The sequence below is a fragment of the Lissotriton helveticus genome, chromosome 1_2 (genome assembly GCF_964261635.1).
Source record: "Lissotriton helveticus chromosome 1_2, aLisHel1.1, whole genome shotgun sequence".
NCBI classification, from domain to species: Eukaryota; Metazoa; Chordata; class Amphibia; order Caudata; family Salamandridae; genus Lissotriton; species Lissotriton helveticus.
The window spans coordinates 105,756,412-105,775,095 of record NC_136058.1 but is presented as its reverse complement, the minus strand read 5'-3'; the positions used below and the strand labels follow the sequence as shown (position 1 = coordinate 105,775,095).

At 44.4% G+C, this 18,684-nt stretch overlaps 1 protein-coding gene across 8 annotated transcripts in view; it reads left to right on the top strand.

Moving 5' to 3' along the window:
* PATJ (PATJ crumbs cell polarity complex component) overlaps positions 1-18,684 on the top strand; it is a 1,530,963-nt gene that overhangs the window by 519,338 nt on the left and 992,941 nt on the right. For all 8 annotated transcript variants that reach the window (XM_078669616.1, XM_078669595.1, XM_078669605.1 and 5 more), the window contains one exon: positions 11,265-11,375. In XM_078669616.1, coding sequence (XP_078525742.1) covers positions 11,265-11,375 — 111 coding nt within the window. The remainder of the gene's footprint in view (positions 1-11,264; positions 11,376-18,684) is intronic.

The window sequence follows — 18,684 nt, the reverse complement described above, 5'->3', positions numbered from 1 at the left end:
GAGGGTTTTGGGCAAGCTGGAGGGTTGGAAACACAGAGGAAGTGCCAGGCGAAGACAATGAACTTAGGTCCAATGGAAGCTGGCGGGGGGAGACAAGAACAATGACCGCAGTCTGAGATGGATTAGACTGAGGAGGGATAGGTTGTGCTGATTTTTTCACAAAAAGAGGAAACTCCTTCATACTCTTCTCCTCCTTTTTACCACTTTCAGGTGTTCCTGCCTTATCCACTACCAGGCTACCAGTGTCGCCCAGCCCTCTAGTGGCTACTGATGGGTAGGTGCTAGCTCCCTGGAGTGTCCCAGGAGGCTCTGCTGCTGGTTCCGACGCTGGTTCTTCTTCCGAGCTCTCAAAGCTGGAATTATGTTCAGGACGATTCCCCAACAGTCCTGCTCTGCCTCCCCCCACAGAAGAAACTTTGTTCTGTGCCTGAGCCAGGTGCGTCTTAGCTTTTAGGCCACTGGCTGTTTCAACTCTGGGTATTAGCTAGTTCTGCTTATTGTGTCGCCCCATAGTAGCTCCAACCAAAGGGGCGCCAAAAAATGAAGAAGTAGAGCAGTAAAGCTACTTTCAATCAGGGCTTCCGGAAACAAAAATATTATTGCTACTGCTCAGTCTGTTATATTTCTCTTCCCCCTAATCCACCACCATCTAGGCTCCGTCCTGCCAATGTCCTTGCCACTCGTTGCCTCTCCTCACCTCTCTCCCCTTTCTGAACATTTCTCTCCCGCTGACTCCTCGCAAACTCAGGTGTTCCCGTGTCTCCTCCCACGGCGCCTGCATCCAATGCACAGTCTGGGCTCTCTCCTCGTCAAGCAGAGTCTAGAAGCCATCGAGAAGCTGCTCTGCTTTCTGTGATTTAATCCTAGCCAAAAACACTTCTCCTGCGCTTTCTCACTAACTCCGTATCTCGCAGCACTTTCTCCACCAAACCGCCAAAACCGCGATGTCCACAAGCACGGACATCAGCACACTCTGGTATGCCATTACCACAGGGGGGCGTGGTCGCCTACGGCTATCCGGAGGTGTGGCTCTCCGGCATAGCTCCCAACTTCATGTCAGATCTGGGAGGCATGGAGCCAGCTTCACTGAATTATTCGTAGGACCCAGACCCTGATCACATATTTAGCTCCATTACTTCCAAATGCCTAGCACCACCAGTGGAATTCGCTGAACTATAATGCCAAATCCACATGGAAAGACTCTAAAATAACACATATCCACGGAATCTTGACAATATTTAAACCAATGACTTTGTTTATCGCCAACCACTCAATTCCACAATTCTCAGGTGCCCTTCCATGAACATGAAGTCCTTCAAAGTTGGTGGGGTTCTTGGGTGCAAGATGGTACTTGTTTACTACATGCGATGAGACAACACTTTCATGTCCTTCACCTTAATGTGACTGGGTATATTTTCCAGTCAAAGCTGAGGTGGCCCTTTGCTCTCCCAGTCGATGTATGGCTGATATTTCTGATCAGGTTGATTTTTTATCCTAGCGTTCTAAAGCAGCTACTTGACTGTGTGAGCACTGTACTAAATAACAAACTGGAGTTTAGCACACAAAGAACATGTAAAAGTACATAATAAAAATTGACATTTTTCGACATATTAATGGGTATTTGAGCTTTAAAAATGTAGTAGGTGAGGAACAAGCTTGGTTAGTATGCTTAAATAGCATTTACAATGCAACGGTTTCGCCTTTGTAAAAGTTAGAGTTATTGGCATTGTAAATGACAAATTTTGTATTTATGTGTTGGTTTTGAAAACATAAATAAATGGCATTGTCATTTACAATGCCAATAGCTTAATCTCTCACAAATGCGAGACCTATTGCATTTGCACACACACACATAGCACAAACACACACACAGAGCTACACACACAGACAGAGCCACACAGAGCCACACACACACACACAGAGCCACCCACAGAGTAATTCACATAGAGCCACCCTCACACACACAGAGCCACCTACACAGAGCCACCCTCACACACACAGAGCCACCTACACAGAGCCACCCTCACACACACAGAGCCACCCTCACACAGACAGAGTGGGGGGGACGGACACCTGCACAACGAAGAGGAGCGGGGTCGGGGGGAGGGACACCAGCACAACCAGGAAGAGCGGGGTGGGGGGGGGACCTGGATGAAGGTGTGACTCCAGCCACCGGAAATAGTGTACTTCTTAGCTTGGGCTATGAGCTGATAGATTCTTGAAGATATAGCTGTACGTGGGACAATATGTTGACCTTTTGCTGCTTTGCTAGCGGTGTGGAGCAGCTGCATGACCTTGAGAGACGATAGCTGAGGTGAGTGTCATGGTTGGCTGTACGATGGTCTGCAAGGTCCCTGCACACAGAGCCTTACATCTCTCATTCATAGGGCACAGCAAGGGAACAAAATCACTGTCCCTTTCGTTCTCTGCATCAGCGCTTAGTGTTCTGCGCTCAGGCACAACATACCCCAAACTCTACTCAATTTAAACTGCCCTCTACTGTTTACAGTGGACTCAGACTGTAAATAGAACAGACACATGGTTTTTCAATAATGGCTCTGGATGAATTGTTCTGTAGTGCCCTGGTACATCAGTGGTCTTCAGCTGCGGGGGGCTCCCACTGGAGGAAGTGGGTAGGGAGCGGGCCACGGAGGGATAGTCTGGTGACATCAGGCAACGACTGAGGTTACCTCAAGAAACCACTTCAGTGGTGCCTAGAATCAAACAGCATTTTGTCGAGGTTTAACTTGCTTGCAATATTTACTGATTAACACATTCACCAAGTTTTCTTACCTAGGGGGAGGCTATGAGTAAATTCTTTGCAGGGGGGGGGCTCCAATTCTCTTTCATTAGATAAGGGCAGCCCTATGACAAATATCTTTTACACGAAGGGGGCCTGCGGTTTTAAGAGCAGTGTGACCGACTGAAGGACAGTGCACAAGCGGCCATTGTTCTGCTGGGAAGCCATCTCAACACTGCTGCCCATCACAATCAGGAAGAGCGGGGGTGAGGGGTGACGGACACCAGCACAACCAGGAAGAGCGGGGGTGAAGGAATTCTGCCTACAAGCAAAAAAATAAACAAGCTTCACTGTTGTGAAGGGAAACACCATGTGGCTGTTCCTTCCCTTCTAGGCTGATAGATCCCTGCCATGCCGGCAGGTATTTCTAAATATAGCAAACAGTCCCCCATGAGGATGATGGAGGGCATGAACTGTCACACCTTAGATGCCTAGTGTCTAAATAAAGTGCATAATCCTTTGGGAGGTAGAACAATCAGGATGGGCCGATGTATGGATCTTTGGGGAGGTTTGGTGTCACAGAATGAACATTTTGAGGGGATTAACCCACTCGGCTATCTCAAAAAGATGCAAATTAAATATTTTATAATCCTCCCCTTTAAACAGCCATGCTCACACAATCATAACAAGAGTAATGTCTGTTTGTCCCCACTCTCTATTTAATAATTTGCTCCCGCGTCGTTAAGAAAATGGTCATGGAATGATTCATTTGAAAGAACCCTTAAAACTAAAACTCGTTTGTTTGCAATCAATACCTCATTTTTGTTTGCCTGTATGAAAGATTCTAGGTTTGAAAACAATCGGAGAAAGTTGTTATTCTTATTCTGAACATAACAGTTAAAAAGCAGGGATATTTAGTTAGTGTCCCAGAGCAGGGGCTGGAGGATAGCCCTCCTGGTCAGAAGAGACGTCTGTGACACAGCATGCTCACTTAAATGTGAAACCAGCAACATCAACCAGAACACACACTAAATACGTAGGTCTTCTTACCTTTAATAATCAAAAGGCAGACAGCTATGGGCTGCTGTGGCACAGTATTCCGATGTCTGTCATCCCCTTTGTGCTAGTTAGGTGTATACTTGTAGGTTTTCTGGGGTATATCATCTTATTGTGCAGATATAGCCAATCGCACAATAGGCAGCAAGCAGAAAGCCACGGGGGTTTTCAAAGCGAGCTTTGTCCAGAGTCTACTGAGGCAGAAAATTGGATTAGTGTTTCAAATTAACATTATTTTAAAGCCACTTAAAGGAACAAACTATTTGAATATTATCCAGTCCGCTTACCAGAGTGACTGTGAGAAATGCAGTAGCAAAGAAGAGAACCAGCCCGACTTATTTTCTGAGACTTCTGAAGTACACACACAACCCAGTAAATCCTGTTTTTCTTGCGGGAGGGGAAGTGAGGAAAGTATTAACAAAGCCGACCACCTACCTTAATAGGTGGCCAGCAATTAGAACAGTAACGAGCCCATCCTTGTGTTTTCATGCATTCTCTGCTGACAGACGGACGGACATTCCTGAGACAGACCTACTCAGCCGAGTCCCTGCAAGCTAAACCACTTTCTGTTAATTAGAAGGTAGCGCCGGGGAACCTGTGAAGACGGATCACCTCATATCCTGTCCGCCCGCTACTCGCCAGCCTACATCAGAGGTGTCTCCGCCTGGGAGGAAACGGGTTTCACCAATCTGAAAGGTGACAAAGGCGCACGAGGAAGCTCGTGGTGGAACCGGAAACCTTTGCATTTCTCTGCACTAATCCACATCAGAGTGTACCCCGAAGCACTCATGGATGTCTGGGGTAGAGTCGTGCTGTCCGCCTTGGCATGTTGCAGCACATGAGTAAGGGAGCCTTGTACATACTGAGGAAGGAGGCGGGGGCTCGAGACTGTGGATAAAAAGGGGTGGACAGGGCCGTATATACTGACCCGCAGGCTGCCACTTCACCAGGAAGCGCTACCGTTCCTATACACACAACGGCCGAGTCAGGACAACCCCGTGCGAAAAAAGGAAACTTTTGTCTTCAACGTGTCAAAGTCCACACTGGGAGAATTATTGACGGAGGAATCTACGCTGTCGATGACGCCCTTTATGAGCACATCCGAGACTACAGGAAACCGAGACCAGCAGACCCCCGAGGCCCGGCTCCTGCCTGCACGTCAGCCACAAACAAATGATCAAAACATGCCGTCCCAAAAAAAAAAAAAAAAATATCCGCCCACCGCCAGAATGACGTTCTAAAAGGGGCGGGATGAGTAAAAATCGCCGGAACGCCCACGAATCTGCTCGGGCAATGACTGACAGATCTCTCTTCCAATGGCTAGCCTCCATTTATGGAGCTAGCCAATGGAAGAGAGAGGCGGGACAAAGCCCCATAGTGTCTAACATAATATTTCGCCTGCACGAACACTGCTGCGCAGTGCTACGCCAGGCGAAACCTAAAAAGCAGTGGGCGGCAGAGTGGAGTGGTGAAATGACTAAGGTGCGTTCAGCCGAGTTCGTTTTCGACAGTCTGGCTTGAGGATTGCAACCCGACCCAAGTTATTGGACATAGGAAACTTGACTCAAGCCGCCAGACCCAACTACCAAGCCAGGAATGCATTTGCAGGGTGGAAACCCCGATGCTATGCCCCTATCTGGGCATGGCAGTTCTCCCAGGTGACTCCTGACTACAGTCACATAATACACAACAACCTGGAGTTCCTGCTCCAGGATCACGTATTGTAAAAGTATTTTGACTGCATTCATTCTTCTTTCTCTCTGCTACGAGGATCCTTCATGGTAGAGCTGTTAAATGAGTGCATGTAGGCAGTGATCCATGTTTCTAGTTCTCGTTGTTTATGTATCATTTTCTCAAGTGACTGACAGCCCCATGTACTAAGCCCAAGTTGCAAATAAAGGTGGCTGTGCCCGCAAATAAACAGGGCGAGCTGACGCAGAGCCGAGCTAAGGGCCTACCTGGCTCTAAGAATCTAAGCATGAGCCAAGCCATGAAAACGTTTTGCATGTATATTGTGCAAAAAATATAATGTAAAATATGATTGTCTCTTGAAAATTACAAAAAAGTGTTTTTCTTTAAATGCAGAAGCGTTTCATCTTGGTACATCAGATTATATCACTGCATATACAGACATTTATTAAAAATTATAGTTTTTAAACATGAACTTAGAAACATTAATGGCTTGCCCCCCTAACATAAATGTGATTAGTGAACTAAGCGGCAAGTCGGTAGTCTTGAAAACTCTGAACCTGGCCTTGATTCCTATTATAGATGGAGCAACATAATAGGCTATTAAATCAAACATGATAGCTGCTTGTAAGAGTGCACTTGCTGAGCTCAAGTATTTAAAAATGCTCTCATGTGTGATACTAAAAAGAAGAAAAATATGGAGAAACTAAAATCTCTCTACTCACCTCCATTTCACACTCATTCCTGACAGTTTAATGTTATCAGCCTAAAATGATCCATTCTGTCTTTTTGATTAAGAGCCCTCTAATCCAAGGCTCATTGTACTGGAGAGTGTTTTCTACAGTGCAACCAAAGAGAGAGACTCATTGGTATGTGTCGCTGGAGAAAGTAAAGTGCAAATGGAAACAATTAGCACTGCTCTATGAAAAAGATTCTGGGTGTAGGATAAAGTCTGGAAGTGAACCATCCTCTTTGCAATAAATGCTCAGAGTTGGCCAGATTGTGTGTAGAAGAAGATGCAGCTGGTGCCAACAAAGATGCCAGGTTACAATGGCCCCTGACGCCCAGTTGTCAGCAACAGTACATGCTAGGGGCTGGTTTTCAATTCTGGGGTGATTTGGCTGAGGAAGAAGGGGTTGGAATCCAACAGTATTGTGAGCCCAAGGGAGCAGATGGTAAGGATAACTGTCAAATACACAAGGATATTTCAGGTTCTAATCACATTTTCCAGGGACTGCCACATTTCTGAAATAACTTGTTGGGTGTAGCTTCAGGGGGGGGTTTGGGGTGTGACTGTCTCCAGCAACAAATCTGCTTACCTCAAATGTCTGTTTTTCTATAAAAGTTTTTAAGCATAGGATTAGCACAGTGCCATCCACTGTGAGCTGTAATACGACAAAAGCCTTTTACGACTCCAGGCATAGTATTTCAGCTTTGGGTTGGTAAAATATCGTCTAAGCCAACTTGGAATAAATTAAAGCAACTCTTTACACGTGTTTCGCTATCATCATAGTTCTTCCGTGTGGTTTGGCTTTGTCCTTACACAAGGGAGCACTCCGTATAAGTCAAAACATGACCCTTTCAGCCTTAGAGTGCCACATAAATTGATAAATCTCGATGAACGTTCCAAAAAAGTGCTACTTTTTGACTAGTTTGAACTTTGAAAGTTTTGGGGTGATCCGTCAACCAGTGGCAGAGAAAAAGGGGGGGTCCCAAAATGTGTTTTCCTCATTCATTTTTCCATAGGAACTTTAGGCTCTGCTACAACCCAAATCTCTTAATAGATTTACACCAAATTTCTCAGAAAGCTTGAAAGTCTAGACAGTGCTTTTTGTGTTTTGGTGTAAATCCGTTCAGTAGTTTTAGCTAAATAAAGGTTCAAGAAAATTGTCTATATCACGTTGTGGAGGATCTGCAGAGCTGACTGGTTTCAAACTGAGATCTGATTGGTTGCCACCCCCTCAACCAGATGGTCGTGGAAGCCATATTAGGACCCCAGTCCTAAAAAAAAAATATAAAAGAGTCATAAGGGGGCAAGGTAAGGATACCCTGACCCACTATCCCTGGTGGCGGTATGACAGAGGGACCCCGCGTGGGGGAAAACATATTTTTATTATTTTACCACAAATTTGCAGGAAAGTCTGCAACTCTGCAGCAACATTTAAAAGAAGCAACAAGGGCTCCCACACATCTCTTTTAAATCCCCCAAGGGGGGACAGATGTTTACTTTATTCGGGAGGGGGTGGCCCCTCTCCACAGGTCTCTTTCGGCCCAGAGCTCCCTATTCTCAAGGCCCACTGTATTTTTTAACAGGGGGGACCATCCTCGAGCCTTTAAAAGGCCCTGGGAACCCCATCCCCCAGGGCTATTACTTTTAATCAAAAAAAGGGGAGGGGGCTGCATTGCCACCCCTTCCATAGCCATTAATGAATGCCTGCACCGGCGCAGACAGGGAAACTTGTGTGTAAAAGATTTCCAAAACCTTCAATATAGGAACTCAGATTTTTATTAGCAGAAAATATGTGGTTAGAGAATTGAATACAAATTGTCACAGTGTGATGCCTATTTCACCTTTTTTTATAATTGCATTAAATGGCATTTTTGTCTTTGATTAGTCAGTTACAATTCCCTATAGTATTGATATTTCCTGGGCAAATCACTTAGGCGAAAAATGTTCTGTTCAATAATGAACATATGTTTTTGTTAGCAACATGCTACTCAATTTTTAAAAATACACCCCCAATTGTTTAGTGCAATTCAGTTAATTGATAGAAAGTGTTGAAGGCATTATGGGAATTGTGTTTTATATTTTATATGTGTTTTTCCTGAATTGACTTCATCTCCCAGAATGCAGCATTATAAGCCTGAGTAGGCGTATATAAATAGAAATGGAAATCGGAAGTTTATCAGCCGTGAGAAAGACCGAAAGGTTAAAATATGTTGGCATCATGGTTTCCAGATCTCTAAGAAAGATATGATCAGATGGGCTCACCAAAGAACCAAAATCTATTTCCAATACAACATATTGACTTCACCTTCCTCAGGTAGCCCGCAAGGTTAAAATGATTTGCTACAGACTGGTCAAGTTTCTTATTAGTTATTGCTGATTTGTGGGTCCTAAATTGTATACTGAGCTCATTCACCGTTTGGCCTACATATTGTTTTTAACTACTTCGGCATTGGCACTGAATCACATAAATAGTGCATGTTGAGCGGCATGTATGATGCTGTCTTATTCCATGGTTCCTTCGCGTAACAGAACTAGTTACCGATATGCTTGTAAAAGGTATTCACATGCGGTGCACCTTTTAGAATCACAGCAATCAACCCCTGCATGTGTTACAGCTTGCTTTAGTTCTGCTCTCACAATAGGAGATCGTAGATTGGGAGCTCTGCGGTAAGCAATGCAGAGTAATAAGAAACGTGACCAGCCTGTAGCCAATCATTTTAACCTTGTGGACTATTTGCTATCAGATTTGAAGATTTTTTTTTCCTGTGGAACATTTCTTATTTGAAACAAGCATTGGTAAAGCGAAAAAACCAAAAACCCTGCTGTTGGATTTGTAAGTACTAGTTTGCATTGGCCTAAACAAAGCTCAAAATGGCCACTGGTGCATAACGATGCAGACTGATTCAAGGGTAGCCATTTTAGAACTGGCTCTCTCTCATAAAGAAAGGACATCCGGTGGCTGCCGATGTGCTTGTATGTGTTGTGAGGCACGAGTGGCCATTGTTTTATTTATGATTTACTATTACAACATTGACAAATGTAATTGTAGAATGGTAAATTAAAAAATATATAGTGTGGGAGCACAAAAAGAAAAAACTAGCAGTTCAGCAGCAGTGTGCAGATGCTGGGCAGTTGCAGATAATGTTTTTTTTTAAGTGTGGGGAGGTGTGGAGAGCAGTGTATGAGAAGAATGCAACTCTACAGTGATGTACAGTTGCTAGTCTCCATAAAGACAGTATTATTTTTGGGAGGCAGGTAGCAATATAAAGTAAATCCAGTGACCCGGCAGCAATGCTCAAATGCTGAGCGGTCTTGAGGAAATATAAAACCAGAGAGGAGAGTGTGCAACAGACAAGGAAGAGAGCTGCCCTGTAGCAGTGTACTACTGCTGGCCTCACAGGCACTTTTGACGCCATGCTCTCCTTTGAAGGCCACGTAAACCAGGTCACCTCTGTATCTTTCTATACACTAAAATTACTTAGAAAGATCCTTCCATTCCTCTCTGTTAATATACGTAAGCTAGTGATCTTGGCTCTTGTTCTGTCCAGAGCCGATTATTGTAATGGTCTTTTCATCAACCTCTGGACTAAATCTCGAACTAAATTACAGATTGTGCAAAATGCCGCAGCGTGCTTTTTGCTGAACATTCCCAAGCACAAATCTGCCTCTGTGGCGCTAAAAGAGCTACACAGGTTACCAATAAAAAGACGGATCGAGTTTACGGATCTCTGTATAGCATTTAAAGCAACTCATGACATAGGACCTGTCTTTTTTAAACAGAATGTTCAACTATACACTCCTTGTGTGCCATCTATGCTCAGCTCACACTCACAATCTGGTGACCCCCAGCTTCAGGAAAAGCTCCTGGGGCGGGAGAATCTTTCTGGTCGGCACGACTAGACTCTGGAATTCGCTTCCCCAGGGTTAAAAGATGAAACCCGCTTGTTGGCCTTCAGGAAAGCGTTAAAGACTTGGCTCTTTAATCTCTGGTTCTGTATTAAGACCCTAAGGCATTTTTTTCACCTGATGAGCGAGCGCCTGAACACCCTCAGGTAATTGTATTGCGCTTTATAAATTTCCTTTTCACTTCATTTTAAGAAATATAGGAAAATAATAAAACTATGAAGCATGAGGTGGGTAAGGCAGTGGCGTAATGTACGAGTGGAATGAGGAAATAGAAAGAGCTCTGGAGTGGTGGCTCCCAGTGGGTAAAATATAAAAGGAAAAATAACACATGGAGGAGTGGAAAAGCAATTGAGGAAGTGGTGAGAAGAGCAACACGTCAAGCGGAAAAGGGGGTCCGACATGTAAAATAAAACAAGAACATAAGAAAATGAGTGGGAGTAACAGATTCACTCCATTGAAAGCTGAAAGAAAAATAAAAAAATAGTTCCCTGATTGTGAAAGGATACAACTCATCCAATCACAAACCATGTTAAACAGTTACACTGAGGGTAGGGACAAACATGAGAAAAGAAATAAAGCCATTGAATAAAAAGCAAAGAAATGATATTGTCAAGCAAGCACACCAACAATGAAGAGTGGGCTGACCAAACCCCACCAGTGTATTGATTTGTGTGCGATAGGGTCTTCGATCACAGACAGTTAAAACTGTCTACAGTTGGTAACTAAATTGACCTAGCCTTGCCACTGCACGAAAGTGTTTAGAAAGCTCAGAGGGGTTTGACTACTGTAGTGGAGTAGGGTTTAGGAGGGAGAGAATAAGGCCTGATTCAGTCGGTTGGTGGTGCGACAAGAGTTTTTGTGAGTGGATAGCAATTTACCAGTCGCTAGTTCAGCAGTTTCTTGAAGCAAATAGAACATTAAAAACTCATAGCATCACACTACCTGTTAAGATTTCAAGGGCACCGAGATTAAATAGCACACTTGGCACACACAATATAGAATAAAAAAAATATTTGTGGTGATCAAGACCTTGGTAGGGCGTTCTATAGTCTCATGTGTGACAAAATCCGCACTCACCCTCCAGATACCTTGCTTGTTCTTGGGTTGTGAGAATAACGTTCGTTAAATATGTTCATGTTTCAGGCTGAACCTAAAGAAGATAGCATTCCATACTTTGTGCATCGAGATGAAGATGAGACCTATGGAGATTCGGATGATATTGCACACACAGAAGTACTACCCCACATGCAACAGGTACTGTAATAACATGAATACCATGCATTTATCCCACTGACACGTACAGCAAAGGAGTTTGACATACATTGATGTATGTGTTGTCGAATTAAGTCCTGGCTAGGTGAATCCATTGCTCTGCAAAGTGGAAATTGCTCTTGCACACACATGGACACCATGGACTGTTCCCTCACTCAGATATTGTTCCTTTACGCAGATATTGTTCTGTTACTCATACACTATTCTTTTACACGAGCTTGGTTCCTTTACACAGGAACTGTCCCTTCACGCATGCAGTGTTACCTCACACATGCCCGTCTCCCTGACAATCTCTCTTCCCATACACCACCCATGATTAGATGAGCAAAAGTTTGTCTAATCCTGAGTTGTATATGCCATTACAGTGAAAGGCTTATTAAGGCTATTTGGCATGAGTTGCCGTCGGTATTGGCGAGTTCTACACAGGTGCATTTTCTCCTTGTCACCACTGAATGTTACAATTCTTGATCTCTGGTAGAAAGTGTGCCTACCAACAGGTGGTACAAACCACGCATTTGTATATTTCAACCCTAGAAGGGTAATATTAAAATTGTGTTAGGCAACTTGACTCACATTTTGAATATAGAGGCGTCATCTGGGTTCTAAAACAAAAATGAAGATAAGGAGTAATAGAGGGCCTGATTACGATGGCAGAGGGACCGCCGCCGTCAGGCCATCAGTGGTGGTTCCACCGCCATCTGCCCCTGCAGTTCTGCCCGCTGCATTACGATGGTGGGCAGATGATGGCTGGGCGGAGAGAACGTCCGCCACGCATCCGACAGGCTCAGGGTGCCCATTAGACTGTTGGAGGGGCTACAATCCCTACAATAGTGGTGGTGCATGCTCAGGCACCGCCGTAGGGATTACAATGTCCCTTTCCGCCAGGTGTTTTATGGCGGTTAACCCGCTATGAAAAAGGAAGTGGAAAGTGAGTTTGGCAGTCCTTGCTGGCCTCACCTTCCCATGGCCCTCCGTTATAGGCCCTGAGAAGCACCTATGGCGCCCCCCTAACCATCCCTGCACCATGTGGTAGGCACCGCATGGTTCCTTCCACATATTGCAGGACTGGTTACGAACATGCCTCTTGGCAGTGAGGCTCGTGCTGCAGCCCTTTTTCAGGCCGCAACACAAGCCTCAGTGATACAAGACATTTTTCCGACCGCCTCCACGGCAGTCAGATCATACTTTGCATGACAGGACCGCCAACTCCCTGTCTGCCCGTCCTTTTCCTGACAAGATGGCGGATGGACGCTCGTCCGACCGCCATCATAATCAGGCCCGAAGATCAGGATGTTATCCTGTGAACAAATGGCCATTAAGAAGGATTTAATAGAATTTTACTCTTATTTTTAAAGAAAAGAGCTTGCCTCAAAGAAAGAGTATACATATTTTTCGAAAATGAACTTGGCTGGCAAGATAGTATTTCAGGACTGGGCAAGCCCTATGACCCTAATATTATCATGTGAAGTCAGTACAAAGAACGGCGTACCAGATGCGCAAAACTAGCCTAAAACATCAAAACATATCTGTATTATGCTTGATGTGCGGACGCCCGTTCTTTCTCGACAGTCATAGAGCTACGAAAAACTTTGATTACTGAAAGAGACTCAATCACATTTTTCACATGTTCAGTTTTTGTCAAATGTATATTTCATGGAACAATGCAAAATTATAACACGAAAATGATTTAAACAGTTTAAAAGTTTATAGCAAATGTTTCCTATAGCATGATAGCATCTATAAATAAATCCATTTAACACCTAACAAATATTAGTATAAAAAACTGTGACGTTGTTCCACTAAACCGGGGTACACAAAGAGGCCACGTGTATATCTTGCACAGGACAAGAGTTAAACTGGCAATGCCTACTTCAATCTTGAGCACTACTTGCCACACAGTATGGGTCACATATACACTACCGGCTTAAAATTGGTCTGAAAATGACAAGCACACATATCAAAACTAGTTTTTAAATAACGTTGTATACTTTCTCCTGTTAAAATTCTACAATGTGGTGTATTCCATCTTATCTTTGTCCATTGATTAAAACGCAACTCTGTTTTTCTGCATTATCCATTTTGTTATACAGCATTTAAAAGTAAACTTTGTCATGGTGTCTTCAATTTTATTTACATTTCCATCAACATACTTTTCCTCATTATAGATGGCATTGATGAAAGAATAATTAGTTTGAAACTAAGTCAGTGTTCTATAGAAATTATGCTTCAACATACTGACCCAGCTTTCAATTATGCAAACTAGGTGCTCGGTATCTGGACATGACACTTAAACAGAATACCAACCATATTAAGTTCTAACCTTAAGATGTGACCCGAAACGCTTTTCCTTATGATCTCAAAAGATTTTCATAGCCAACTCTTAACCATCGCTAATTTGTGAGAAAAATCAAGTGTTTCGAAACATTCCACTCCATATACATAAAACAGCCGGTAATTTTGAAGTATACAGCTGAGAAATGTTGCCAATCTTTTGTCTATTCAATGCAGTAAAGAAATGTAGTAGGCCATGTCCCAGAATCAAGGCCTTAGCCGAAAAGACGGCACTTCCTTCAACAAAGAATTTAACTTGAAAAGGAAGCCGAGGTAGGAGCACTCCACCTCAATATGATGGCCAGCATTATATACCAGTGGAAATTCGCCCCCCCGTACCCCCCCAAAAAAATTATCTAAAGAGAGAATGCATATTTGCTGGTATTAAGATATTGCTGTGTGAGTAACGAAGAACACATGTAACCAAGTAAGGGAGACAAGACAAACACTTGCCATCTAACCAGACACTGAGTGGACATATGCTGCAGTAAATGTCAGTACATTAGGGAAGCAGATGTACAGCTGAGACAATGGATATTTGACCAGTAATTAAAGGTGAAGCACCATATCCAAACTTATTATGGATCATCTGTGGACAATATGGAGCAAGGGCTGGCGCTGTCCATTTACTAGACATTCCTCTGTGAAGCATTCAGAAAACTTAGTCATGTTGCTTTCTGTGAAATGTGTTTAATCACAACAAATACACAAAGTCGTAACTAAGATAGATGCATGAGACAATTAGAATCAACATGCATCAATGATTTGTGCACAAAACAGCAATTAAACATATCCATAAGAAGGTGTTTGTGCACATCCTCTGACAGTGTTTCATTAACCATCTTCGATGAGGGTTTGGTTAAAAATAAGGGATCTACAGGAGCATGGCCACTACTCCAGGGAAATGACCGCCAAAGCTGTGAGCTTCAGTCGGTGGCAATTTGCAAGTACACTACATACCTTGAAGGAGAGTGGATTCCCCACATCACAGACATCCTTTAGCAGCAGAATGCTTGCAGACTTGTATCACGCGGAGAGTGGATCTTAACTCCAACTCCCCGCATTGAATTTTTGGAATCTTCCCAGTCCGTCGCACTGATGGATTGTTATAATGTCAGCTTTCAAGGAGAGAACTTGCTGAATCAAGGACTCCCATCCCTTGGAACCCTAGTCACATGCAGGAGCTATCTACTCCAGATAAGTATGCTGAATAAGAGCTTCACTCTACCCTGCTTTATAAAATGCTTTAGATCATGTTTTGGCACTAGTTATTCGTTTTTGGAACTATCAATAATGTTGGGCTACTTTCTAGTCATCATACATGCTTTTCTACTGACTTTATTCACAAAATCTGCCATTTTGCCTCATACTATCACTGGATTGCCTTTCCTGTACGCAATTTTTGTTCTCGTGGGCTCTGCATAGAAATTTGCACTAAAATCGTAATTCAGCAACGTTTTTGATAGGATCTGCCACAAGTGTGGCTCTGTTGCTGTATGGTGTTTTGACCACCCTACAAATAACTCACTGCTTATTTACCACGCATAACAGGAATTCCTGTAGCAGTTCAACTCCATCTTAGTCTTACTGGAGCAATCCCCAGCAGTAACGGATATACTACCTCAGTGGTGTTGGGTTACTGGTTACTCCAACCTGTCACTGTTTTACCCTTATCACAGTCTGCTGCATCCCATATTTCTCATGGTCCGCATGGAATTAGAGTCCATATATCAGCATGATACTTGCATGAGACAGTCCTACTTGCCACTGCTACCATATCAGAATATTCCGACCCTGTCCCTTTTACCACGAGTGCCAACTCGGTCTACAGCAGTATGGTTGAGAAGGATGTAAAAGTTGGATCTAAATGCAACAAAGCTAAACCCCCATTTCTGGCGTCACTTATCAAACCCAAAAAAGACATCTCTTCTTCAATAGACATGATCTTCAAGAAACTAGAAGATGTACACGATCTGGCAAAATCCACTAAAATAAACACCGATGTGATGCAATCTGCTCTCAGCACTATGAAACTGGAGATAGGTCCAATAAATATCAGAATCTCTGAGGCTGAAAATAGATTCAATAACTTGGAAAATAAGGGAACCTCTCACACCAAGGACCTTACTGTGATGCTGTCTACAACAGTCACTCTTCAAAAATCAATATCTGATTTGGAAAATCGTAACAGGCATGACAATCTAAGTATGCTCCCCATGCCACTGGAGTCAAGCTATCCTGGCTGATATGAGGTGATACCCCGTAACTGGTCCTAGGATGCTTGTTTCCTGTTCAGGGAGGACTGGCCCTGGCAGCTTGGGCTGGACTGTTCCTTCGGGGAGCAGGTTCCAGACTGATTTGCATTTGGCTGGGTACAAACCAGAATGGCATGGTGAACAAGAAAACAATGGATTTATGCCCGGATATCTGTATTGGGGGTGAATGTATGACACCGTTCAGCATTCCGTTTATCCATTGTTCTGTTTGAATTAATGTATCTTTGGCATCCCTGATGGATTGGAAGGAAAAGACCAAAATGCCTGCATATGTTTTCTCAGGATCAAAAGCAACCTAGATGCACTCAGTGAACAAGTAAACTGTAAAGGTAGTACACAGAATCAAATTTAAACAATATATTCAGCTGCGTGCAAAAGGAAAAGGCCCTGCAAGCCTATGGTCATACATTGAATGAGTTCACTAGACAAAGGTCTAGATAGCCTAATGCACTGCGCTAATCACTCAAAGGAGTGTAAAACAGAAAGTTTTTTAGTAGTTATCAATAAAGTTAAACAATTCAAATAATGATTGAGCTCAATGTTCGGACATCAGTGAAATAAACGACGTCGGGTTCTTGCTTGTTGTGGTAGTATTTCCTTATATAACGTCAAACGTTTGTCCGAGGGAAATGTTCAAAGTTCACAAAATCCAAATGTGAGGTAGACAATTCTTCAAAATCAATTCAATTTAAAAGTCCCAATGCATTTCGGGCTTATGACACTAAGAACCCGGATCACCGAGCACAAAAGCCGTATCAGGACACACACCACAAGCTCCCCTATAGCAGAGCATTGGCGCAGCATGAGACACAACATTGCGCAACTTAAATGTGGGGTATTGGAAATTGTGGATCAACGTCCAGATAGAGACAATAGTAAATTTTTGTCTCAGCGCGAAACATAGTGGATTTGGTTCAAGCAAACAATCACTCCATTAGGATTGAATGACAAATTTGAATTAGCATGCTTTCTCTGACTGATGATCTTTATCAAATTAATGTATCTGATCTGTGTTCATGTTGTCAGATATGTACAATGTACCGTCTTGACTAATGAATTACTCTCACCACCATTTATTGACGTGCATTTTATCTGCTGCCAACTGGACCCTTTCACTTTTTCTTTTTTCTTCAGCTTACCTCTGAATATTTTTTTCTCTGGTTTACCCCTGTATATCTTTATTCACGACTGTTCGCACACTCCAAGATGGCCGTCACCTTTTTACTAAGTGTTTGTCCTTTCTTAGTTTTTGTTTAATGCCACGAACGGAGCTGCCTACATACACGGCCCGTTACACAAACTATTTTCGCACTTCTGAGCTGGCTATCACCGGGTTCCCGGTACGTCGTTTCACTCTCGAGTATCGGTAAGCATGCTTATGGTTAACATTATTTTACATAGCACGCCAATACACTTAACTCCTATCCTCATTACTGGCTTGTTTATTACAGAGTAAAGAATTTTTACGAAGATGTATACCTCTGCGTCTTCACGAAGCCAGTTTTGGTAAGCTTTAGCTTTACCCTTCGGTTATCGCACTTCTGATAACTCGTATGTATGTGCTTTTCACCTATGCCTCCATTTTTGACAGATTATGAACTTAAGCTTACCGCGATGGCAATGACTCGTTGAGCATTCTGCCTTGTTCAGTAAGTTTATTTATATGTTCTCTTTAAACACATGAGCACACACCACCCCTGGGGGCTTCATCATTAAAAATATCATCCAAGGGGGGGCGTGGCTAGCAGCCAACATGGCGACAGCTTAGTTTGAGAGCTCCTTCGGGCACTGCGGAATAATCTTTGATCCGGCACATAAATCCGGGTCAGCAACCACCTGAAGCGGCGGCGGTCGGGTCCGGGGTCGGAGCGGATCCACCAGGTGAAATTCTGGAGGGCGCCGAGGTCCGGAACCCGCCGGACCAAATCCTGACGTGAGAGGCCTGTTGCTGGAGGAGAGGCACCGGCCCTGCGTGCCCCACGAGCCCCGGCGGAAGTGAGACCGGACCGGCTTGAGAACAGTGACGCTGCCCGGAGACCCGCTGGGGACTCGCACTCAGCGAAAACTGCCACCGGAGCAGCGGAGGTGCCATCTGCCCAGCGCCGGGGTACAGTAAACCCCACTCCGCCTGCTGGTGTTGGCGAGGGGCGGCGGCGGGGAAGAGAAATCCAGGAGAGGAACCACGAGACGCGGAGAGGCGGTGAGCCCCCCCCCTCCGGCCACATTGTGCGGGACGTCTGCGGGACCCGACAGGAGAGCCTCGCCTGACTTGGCCTCCCGGGGTGAGTGCACCTACTTGTGCGGGCGGGCGGTGAGCCGACAGCGAAGGAGTCTGGTGCCCCCGGGGGACGGCTCAGAAAACCATTGTACCGCGTATGTCCACGGTGCATACAAACAGCGCCCAACGACCCTGACACACTGGCAGCTGGACTGGCGGTCTTGACCCGCTCCTGATACTGCGGCCTCACAGTGGGAGGCACCCTGCCGGGCCCTTGCCCTCCTTTCTGACCGCGACGCTATAATCGCGCGTTGAAGAGCCTGAGTGCGTCTAGTGTGGTGCTCCGCCTGGCTGCGTGCGGCCTGGGCCCTTGCCGGCTCTACCAACGTACCACCCACTGTTGTGTTTGCGATTACCACCCTCCTGTACGCGGCACGACCTCTGCCTGCCAGCAACGCGGTATTCT